General features: G+C 64.1%; 1 protein-coding gene across 1 annotated transcript in view; it reads left to right on the forward strand.

Moving 5' to 3' along the window:
* ADM2 (adrenomedullin 2) overlaps positions 1-9,047 on the forward strand; it is a 10,349-nt gene extending 1,302 nt beyond the window's left edge. Inside the window, exons 2-3 of the mRNA XM_054016129.1 lie at positions 661-856; positions 8,539-9,047. Coding sequence (XP_053872104.1) covers positions 741-856; positions 8,539-8,908 — 486 coding nt within the window. The 5' untranslated portion in view covers positions 661-740 and the 3' untranslated portion in view covers positions 8,909-9,047. The remainder of the gene's footprint in view (positions 1-660; positions 857-8,538) is intronic.
* Positions 9,048-10,106: the final 1,059 nt, after the last annotated feature.

Here is a 10,106-nt window from a genome sequence, read left to right on the forward strand (position 1 = left end):
CAGGGTGGCGGGGAGCCCGGGGCGCTCCAGGGACAGGAGGGCGCGGGGAGCTCGGAGCGCTCCAGCGACAAGGGGCGCGGGGAGACCAGGGCGCTCCAGCGACAGGGGGCGCGGGGGGCGCGGAGCGCTCCAGGGACAGGGGGTGGGGGGGTCCGGTGCGCTCCGGGGACGGGGGGGCGGGGGGCCGGTGCGCTCCAGGGACAGGGTGGCGGGGAGCCCGGGGCGCTCCAGGGACAGGAGGGCGCGGGGGGCCCGGTGCGCTCCAGCGACAAGGGGCGCGGGGAGACCGGGGCGCTCCAGCGACAGGGGACGCGGGGGGCCCGGAGCGCTCCAGGACAGGGGGCGCGGGGGGCCCGGTGCGCTCCAGGGACAGGGGGCGCGGGGAGCCCGGAGCGCTCCAGGGACAGGGGAGCCCGGAGCGCTCCAGGGGTGGGAGCACGGCGCGCTCCCGGTCGAGCGAAGGGAGGTTTCCGGGAGCCGGGCGCTCTCCAGGGTCTGGCTCTAGGGAGCCGGCTGCCCGGGGAGTCCAGCGACACCCATGGGACTGGCTCCCCATGTATGTTTGTGCCAACGGCTCCGTATGCCGAGGTGCCCCCTCCCCGCCCCGCCCCGGGGCCCCTCTGTGCAGCGCGCTGAGTGCTTCTCGCTCTCCTTTTCCAGCCTCCGGAGCCGCTTCACCTGCAGTCCCCGGGCACCCGGGGTTCCCCGCCCGCTCCCAGGAGCTCCCTGTCCGGCCAGGCATGAAATCTCTACCTCCGGTTGCGCTGGGTTGCATCAGCCTGACGCTGTGTCTGCTGCACCTGCCGGGCGCCCTGCCCCTGCCCGTGGGGCGCACCCTGCTGCTGCCTAAACACAGGTGAGCTCCGACCGCTGCTGCCCGTCTCCTGCATCCCCGGCCTCGGCCACTCCTCCCACCACCCCCTGCTGCAAGGGAGCCGGGGCCAGCCTCCACATCCAGCGGCCCTGCTGATCAGGGGTCTGTCTGAGCCTCCCCGGGGAGAGAGGCAGAGCAGGGCTAGTGGCCACTGATGCAGGTTGCCCCTTGGGCCTGATCCCCAGAGGGCCTGTGCTCCCGTGGCTGCCATGGGACTCTATCTCCCCTTGGAGCTGTGGGTGTGACAATCTGGGCCAGGGCTCCCAAGCTGGGCCCCCAAAATTGGTGCCTCCTTGTCCGGGAAAGTTCTGGCCCCTGCCTGGTCCCCTGCCTGGTATCCCTGCCTGGTCCCCTGCCTGACGTGGATTTAATCAGGGGAGGTTCAGATCCTTCTCTTTTGGCTCTGACACTAGATTAGCCAAGCCTGTGCTGGGGGAGGCGTGGGAGAGGAGAGGAGAGAAGGAGCAGCATAGGTGGGTCCACAAGGCGCGGCTGCCCCCTCTCCCTCTCAGGCGGCTGTCACACCGAAGCTGGGGGCTGTGTAGCAAGTGGGGCCTTTCCATGGGGCCCTCGGTGTTACTGAGAAGCCAAGGAGATGTTACAAAGATGCCCACCAACGTCATCAGGCGCATTCTGGGTCTCTCTCTCTCTCTTCTTTGGGCTGGCTCCGGGGAGATCTCCCTTCGTAAGGCCCGGGCATGGCGGGGCGGCATCCCGTTTGGAGCAGGGCCCTGGCTAGCTTAGCAAACCCACCGTGACCAGGTTTCAGTGGTGTTCTAGGCAAGCCCAGGACGTGCCCTGCAGCCTGCAGCCAGCGTGTCCTGATTGCCTGAGCGCTGGTGCATGGGATGGGGCGAGGAGGGATTCCCCTGCCCTGGAACAGAAGGGCCTTTGTGTTCGCAGCAGGTTGGCTCCAGAGACACTGCGGCCTTGTCATGCAGCTCCGCTGTGGAGTCAGCGTTAGGGGGGGAGTGTGCGGGCGGGGCTTGGTGGTGGGGACTGGCGTGTGCCTGTGTCCTGGATGCAGGCTGCCATTACACCATGGCTGTGTGGCTGTAGCTGTGGGAGTCCCGGGATATTAGAGACAAGATGGGCAGTTCTCATTACCTGGTTGGGTGCACCAGCGCTTATGGGGACTGGCAGGTTCTCTGGGCGGGTAGGGAGGGAGAATGGTCTAGTGGTTCGATCCTGGGACTCCTGGGTTCTATTCCAGACTCTGCCACACCCTGGCTGTGTGAGCTGAAGCAAGTTGTTATGCCTCCATCCTGCAGTTTTCCCAGGCATGAAATAGGACAAAGGTGCTTAGTAAACTCCCCCAGGTGTTGCGAGGTCAGATAACAAATGAATGTGTATGAAGGACCTGGGAGCGCTCCCATGGGAACAATCTGCTCTCCGACTCTTTTCATCAGCAGATCTCAAAGCCCTTTCTGAACAGAAGCTGCTAGTGCTGATGAGCTGGGCAAACAGCTGGTGTGTGCTGGCCCCTGGGAGATTCAGGGTGAACTGGTCACAGAGGACAGCAGCCCAGCCTGGTGTGTTGGGGGGCTGGGGCCTGCCTGTGCTGGGCTCACTTGCAATACCTGCCTTCTGGCAGAAAAGTGGGCTGGGATTCAAACCAGGATCCGTGCAGCTCCCTGGGCAGCATGGGCCTGTCCCGTTCAGCTCAGCAGGCGAGCGGTCCCCGGCCCCTAGCTTCACACCCAGACTCTCTGCTCTGTTCTGCTCCACTCAGGCTTTGTAGGGATAGTCTGAATTGGTCTCTCATGGGAGGGACATGGGGGGAGGGGCCACCAGGGCTCTCCTTTGGGCTATCCCACTTTGGGGCAGAGAGATGGGCTTGTCTCGGATCCAGGGGGAATATTCAGCATGCATTCATGTAACTGGCCACGAGGTGGCGTGGTTGCTGGGCGTGCATTGTAGAGTGTGTGTGCATGAGAAGGGCCAGACTGGGCCAGACCAATGGTCCATCTAGCCCCAGCACCTGTCTCGGACAGTGGCCGGCGCCAGGCGCGTCAGAGGGAAAGACCAGGGCAATTATCGAGTGATCCGTCCCCGTGGGGCAGTATATTTATACCTTCCCCCCTTGCCTCTGGTGCCTGCTCTAGCTCCCCCCGCTTCCCTGTACCTAAAAACCCTCCCTCCAGATTGTCCCCCCGTGTCCCGGCTCGCCGGACCCCAGTGCATGCAGGGGTCCGGCGACCCCACCCGAGGGCGAGCGACTGCCGTAGCCCCATCCCCTGTGTTCACACGCGTGTGCACACGTGCTCCCAGCAATGCACTTTTGCTCCCTCCACTCCGTGAACCCCCCCCCGTTCCTCTGCGGCTGCACCCCTGTACTAGGGTCATAATGGCTCGCGGGGCTGGGGGGAGCGGCTGGGAGAGGGCGAGGGGCTGCAGTGCAGAGGGGCTTGGCTGGGCTCCTTGGCTTGATTCATCTTCAGCTGGCTCAGAGTCTGTTTCTGATGGGGTGGGACAGAGCTCCTGCTGGGAGCGAAGGCTGAGCCAGCCCTGTGTGTCCTGCGGGGGGAAAGGGGGGGTGTTGGGCAGGTGACCCACGGAAGGGGCCAGCAGGGGTGTGAGCACAGGGGGTGCTAGGACAGGTGCAGTGAGGAGGAACAGGACAGGGGGCCGTGGCCAAGGGAAGTTTCTCAAGGAGGAGGCGGCTCTGAACATAGTGGGAATGTTTGGAGCATGACAGTGAAACGCTGCCCTGCTCTGCTCCAGTGGAGCAGACAACGCTGTGCATCCTGCACAGGGAGGGAGCGCCAGGCCGGGGCACAGTGTCCTCTGCCCGCCAGCTTCTCCTGCAAGTGTGGCACTGACGCCTCACCCAGAGCCCCCCGGCGGCCCTGCTGCCAGGTGCTGCCCTGTACCTGCTGCCGCCCAGTCCAGCGTAGGAGCAATGCGGGGCCGCAAGGGGGGATGGACGTTCCAAACCGCCCTGTGACCCCAGGGCCAAAAAGGCAGGTGCGGACTTTCAGGGTTACAGGCGGACTGGCAGCTACAGCTCCTGCGTGTGCCTTGAGCCAGGACCACTGCAGCCTACACACACACGAGACAACACACGTTCTCAGCCTGCCTGTGGGCAGTGCCCGCTCTGGGTGCACTTGCAGTACAAGTCCTTTCTCTATGGCAAAGCAAGTCAGGCCTTTTTCAGAGGAGTAGGTGGGCTGGGCCAGCAGTCCGGGCCCTGCCCTGGTTACAACATCGCTGGTTGCAGCGAGCATCACGCTGAGGCTTAGGGTGCTGCATGCATTCAGCGTGCTAAACCATCCGCAATTCCAGGCAGCAATAAACCTGCTTTCCCTCACCTGGCTGTGGCCGCTGACGCAGCCGGCGTGCACCTGACAGCAACAGGAACGAGAGACTCACAGCCACACGCAGCGCTGGCTCCCTTGCCCTTGAGTCTAATCAAGCTAATCCGCCAGGCTAGACATTCACCAAGTGCCAGGAGAGCAAGGAGTGGGGATGGGGCGGGAGGGCAGAAGAGAAGCCAGCCAGAAGGGGAACTCCACAGTCAGGACGAATCGCATGGAAATCCAGCGGAGGGCGTTTCTCATTTTTATATTAATCAGACGGTGGCATAAGCAGCCACGGTGCTGCGCAGCAGGAGGTGCTGTGCCAGACAGAGCCTGTGGGCTGGGGACATGGTCCAGTGCTCCGCGTTGTCCGTACAGCAACGGGGTGCCAGGTGCCGCCGTCTAAGCACCAGGCAGCATCCGGGAGAAGCCGAAGCCCAATGCTGAGGATCTGGCCAGGGCGAGGGTTTCTGTCTCCGGGGCTGTAGGAATTTGTCTGGTTGTTCCTTGCCCCCGGGGGCCGTTGCTGGGGGAAGCCTAATAGGGAAGGCCTGTCTGACACTCTCGTCTGGACACTGTCAGCTTGGGCCGTGTCTGAACGTCCCGTGACTGGCATTCCAGAGCCAGGGCTCTGCTCCCCCCACCTCATATCCCAGCCTCTGCCTCAGGATTGACCCCTCCTCCCTCGGCCAAAGGGCCCTCCAGGCTCCGGCAGGGGCAGGGGGCTCACACTGCAGCTCCTGGGCGGGGGTCTTTTCCGCTGTATGCACGGCCCTGACCTGACACGCTGGGATGGAGCCGGGGGTGTGCCGTGCCCAACTCCACACCACGCCCGGAGGGTTGTGCAAGTCAGCATGTCCCCGCTTCCGAAATGCTCCTCCCCAGATGCACAGAGTCAGGCAAGGCGCCAACGTGCGTACAGAGGAGTTAGAGGGAGCTGCGGAGGCACATATGCGAGGGGGTGGGTGTGCACAGGCGGGTGTGTGCACGTGCTCTGGGGTGTGTTGGCACACATGGAGGTGGTGGGGGGGGGATGAACAGATGAGGCCAGGGCAGGTTGGAGTGTGGGGATGTGAATGTAGGTGTGGATGTATGTGGGTTGGCGGGTGGGCAAATGGAGGTTGGCATGAGGGATTGTGCATGCAGACGTGGGTGGGTGGGGGCCTGAGAGGGTGCACATGGTGCGTGCATGTAGGTGTGGGTGCACATGGGTGTGTGTATGCAGGTGTGGGTGCACGTGGGTGTATGTATGCTGGCGTGAGTGCACGTGGGTGTGTGCATGTAGGTGTGAGTGCACGTGGGTGTGTGTATGCAGGTGTGGGTGCACGTGGGTGTGTGCACACAGGCATGGGTGCACGAGAGGATGTACGTGGTGTGTGCATGTAGGTGTGGCTGCACATGGAACCCTACACCCTTGTGGAAAAGGCAGAACTATTGGCCCGCCCCCTGAGTCAGCACCTGCTGGGAGGTTCCTCTGGGGAAGTGACCCTGAAACTGGCTGTGGGCCGTGTGCTGGAGGGATGGGGGGGGGGGGGGCATCAGGGCAGGGCCCAGCCCAGGTGTCACTATGGTTCAAGAGCCAGACAGCCTGGCCTTGTGGTTAAGGCCCTGGCCTGGGAGGCAGCTGAGCCAGGCTCTGCTCGCAGATCTGCCACCGTCTGCCCTGTTTGACGTGAGCTTCCCTGAGCCCGTCTCCAGTCCCCCTGGCCTGTGATCATGGGGTGTGGGGTGGGCTCTTCCCCCGAATCCCCAGGTCTGCCCGCTCACGCCCGCACTTGTAGCTTCCCCAGGCTAAGCCAGTGCCGGGGCGAGGGCCTGACCTCGGTGGGCACTGGAGATCCCCAGACCCTTTCCATAAGGCTCAGGGCTGGTTCAGCTCAACACAGCAATCCGGGGCTGAGGACCCACCTACCTAAGAGCCATCTCCTGCTGCAGCTGTGGTCACTGGGGCCCCCAGGGACAGACAGGAGGGAGCCCCCCACTTCGGCACACTCTCCCCTGTGGGGCAGGCTGCCGAGGGCTGGGGAGTTGGGGGGGAGGGGTTGGGTTTTAGGGCCGTTGGGGGGGGATTAGGGTTTTGCGGGAGCTGGGGGAGAATTCAGGAGCTCCGTGGGCGTAGGGGAAGCTGGAGGGCCCCATGTTGTGGCCTGTGGTTTTCGGGAGGCCCAGAGCCCGGGAGAGGTGGACGCCGGGGAGAGTTTTTCCAGAGGTGAAGGCTGGGACGAGCCCAGCTAGCGCTGCCCGGCTCCATGCTGCGTGCGGCATGTAGCATGTGGCTCCCAGGGGCGCGGGGGCCCGGCGGCAGGTACGTGGCAGGGCCGCCCTGGCAGAGGCAGGCAGCAGGCATGAGTCGCCAGCTGCGGGCCGGTGTTTGCAGAGGCAGAGAGCGGGCGCCCTTTCCCCTGCGGCTCCCAACCGCCTGGTGGGATCCTGACGCTGCGGAGGCGAGGCTCTGGCTTGGCTTGCTTGGAGGAGCCAGAACCGGCATGTCTGTGGGATAAGGGCCTTTGATGCAGCGCGTGCACCTCCCTGCCGGCCCTGAGTGACTCCGGAGAGTACGTGTGCCGCAGCAGGTAGCTGCTCCTCGGCCTGGCTCCCACACTGCTGCGGTCTCACGTGCCTGCTGCTGTCGGGCGTCCCTGCCCCCCAGCCCATGCGCTCCACTCCCTCCTGCTCTGGATTCCTTCCCTCCCCTCCTCGCTCCACCTCTCCGCTGCCTTCCTTCCAGCCTGCGCGGCAGCCGGGCCTAGTCTGGTCCCGGTGCTGGGAGCTGCCCTGCTAGTTCTGGTCCCGGCGCTGGAAGCTTCCCTGCAGCAGTGCCCTGCTAGTTCTGGTCCTGGTGCTGGGAGCTTCCCTGCAGCAGTGCCTTGCTAGTTCTGGTCCTGGCGCTGGGAGCTTCCCTGCAGCAGTGCCCTGCTAGTTCTGGTCCCGGCGCTGGAAGCTTCCCTGCAGCAGTGCCCTGCTAGTTCTGGTCCTGGTGCTGGGAGCTTCCCTGCAGCAGTGCCTTGCTAGTTCTGGTCCTGGCGCTGGGAGCTTCCCTGCAGCAGTGCCTTGCTAGTTCTGGTCCTGGTGCTGGGAGCTTCCCTGCAGCAGTGCCTTGCTAGTTCTGGTCCTGGCGCTGGGAGCTTCCCTGCAGCAGTGCCTTGCTAGTTCTGGTCCCGGCGCTGGGAGCTTCCCTGCAGCAGTGCCTTGCTAGTTCTGGTCCTGGTGCTGGGAGCTTCCCTGCAGCAGTGCCTTGCTAGTTCTGCTCCCAGCGCTGCGAGCTTCCCTGCAGCAGTGCCTTGCTAGTTCTGGTCCTGGCGCTGGGAGCTTCCCTGCAGCAGTGCCCTGCTAGTTCTGGTCCCGGCGCTGCGAGCTTCTCAGCAGTGCCCTGACGCTTCTGTGCCTGTTGCTGGTGCTGTGAGCTTCCTTGCAGCAGTGCCCTGGCAGTTCGCTCTATAATTTCACAGCGTGCAGTTTCTCGATGTAGCAGATTTCTCTCCCTTTTGCCTGGAATCCCATCTCCGTCCCCTTCCCCCTCCCCCCCGAAGGACGTGCCCGCGTAGGTTGGGGGGTGCTGTAGGCCAGGCTGGCTCATCGGCTCCTTGGAAAGCTGGGGGCTGGTTCCAGCAGCTGCTGTCCACTGCGGGATCTATCTCAAAGGGCTTGTTGTGTCACTGCCAGACCTCAGTCGGGTTCTGCTGCGGGAGAGAGTAGGTGGGCGGCATCTGCGGCCTGGGCAAAGGCAGAACATCTCTCAGTGGGGCTGGACAGGGGATTTGCCCTATGGCCAGGCAGTGCGCCGCTGGCCGTGCCACCCGGAGCCCCTGCGAGACAGGCAGAGCCCTTGGGACATGGGACATGCCACTGGGCCCAGCTGAGAACGAGAGGCCAGGGAGGTCCCAGCCACAGCCCCTCCTGTCTAGTCTCCAAGGTTCGATCCAGTCTCATCCAAACTGCACCAAGCAACGGGGCTTCCGGATCAGGGACTCGGCCCCTGACACTCAGCCTATTAACTCCAGGCTCCGCTCCCGGGCTCACTCAGCTTCTCTGGCCTGGCCGTGTTTTCAGGCTGTCACCACCAGCAGGGATCCGGCTCGCGCAGTGGTACTGCACAGACATTCACAGACTGGCAGCAGGCCTGGGAGATGGGGAAGGGGCGGTTCCCAGGCACTGCCGCTCAGAGCGTCTTAAGGCCAATACTGCCAGACCGACTGGCCTGTTTTACACGGCAGCTGAGCACTGAAGTCGCCCGATGCTGCAGGGAGAGAGGGGCCGGAGTGGGGGCCCATGCACCAGCCTCGCTCTGACCCTCTTGCACACCTGAGGGGATATAGGTGGGCTGAGCCAGGCCTTCATCCTGACCTTTGTGTTTTTCTGGTGCAGGGAGCCCCCGGACAGGAGAGCCGCCACGCCGCTGGGGAATCGGCCCCCGAAGAGGAGGACGGTGGAGCTGCTCTGGGTTGGCACTGTGAGAGCTCAGCTGGACTGGGAGCAGCCTGGGGGGACCCCAGCCATCCTGCCGCAGCCCCTGGGCGGCGCCAAAGGCAGAGCACAACGCTCACTGACTGGCCCCTGGCGTGCCAAGCGCCACGCGGCCCCGCGCCGCCACCACGCCCACCTGATGCGTGTGGGCTGCGTCCTGGGCACCTGCCAAGTACAGAACCTCGGGCACCGCCTCTGGCAGCTGATGGGCCAGTCGGGCCGCCAGGACTCGTCACCCATGAACCCCAACAGCCCCCACAGCTATGGCTGAAGGAGGGGGAAACCGTGGGGCACGAGCATGTGGGACTGGATTGCTTCGGGCCGAGACCTCACCTCATGTGCTGCCGGGGGTGGCCACCCCCCCCCGTACATTGTGTAGGAGCCTTTACTAAAGCGCTTCCAGAGCCAAACCCCCATTTGCTGTGTCTTCTGGTCCCATGCAGCGCCGGCTGGGACCTTGGGCTCCCAGCCCCAGGGGACAGCTGCCCCCCAGAGCAGAGCTTGCAGACCCCATGGCTGCAGGGGGTGGCCTCGCCCAGTGCATAGACGCGGGGAGGGGCAGTGGGTTTCCAGCCCGCCAGACATGCACAGAGGATGTCAGTGGCTGTGCCCTAAAGGAAGGGCATGGGGTTGTGGGGCAGGACACAGCCGGTCTGGCAGGTGTCAAGAGGGTAGAGATGCAGAGTCCTGAGGGAAGAGAGGAGCAGTGTGGCCAGTGGGGAAGGAGCAGACCCCCAATCTGGATGTGGAGGCCACGTGGCAGGCAGGGGTCCCATGGTATTTGGGGTGGGCTATTTCCCAGGGGCCCAGCCACTCACTCCAGCAGCCAAACGTTCCCCAAATTAGGAGAGGTAAAGGTGAAGGCCTGACCCCCATGGTCAAGGAAGATTCCACACGCCCTTTTCATAATGCTCAGGGTGTCCTGGGCATGTGCCAACTCTGGGAATTACTTTCCACCTCCCCAAATTCCCTTGTGTTGATTGGATCTGTGCTTCCCCCTTCACGGCCGCTCCTAAACTCTGCTGTAGCATTGCTGGACACGGTCAGGCAGCTGTTGTGCTTCACCCCAGAGGTGGCTGCATGTCAGTGCTGGGTGGAGAGGTCTCTGTGGACCCAGTGGCATAACCCAGGGCAGGACTTTGCCTGCAGTCCATGAAGTGCTTTGGGATCCCTTAGGTCGGCATGCAGGAGAATGCAGGCTGCCGGACCCCAGCTGTGCCTTGCCAGATGCCCCCCCGCAGCGTGGCCTGCTTCCCTGGCCTGCTGGGGTCCATCACGAGGCCGGGCTGGCTGCCAGACTGCAGCCACTTCCCGCTAATGGGTAACTAGCTCCCCGCCGCGTCCTGCTCACAGGCCCCGAGGGAGGCACCTGAGCCCAGGTCAGAGCAGAGCCGGGGCTGGGGGCTGGGCCAGTTCCTCCACAGGCCAGAGAGAGACCGAGAGCGAGCGGCCATTGGAAAGGACTGGGG

Source organism: Malaclemys terrapin, chromosome 1, assembly GCF_027887155.1.
Source record: "Malaclemys terrapin pileata isolate rMalTer1 chromosome 1, rMalTer1.hap1, whole genome shotgun sequence".
NCBI classification, from domain to species: Eukaryota; Metazoa; Chordata; order Testudines; family Emydidae; genus Malaclemys; species Malaclemys terrapin.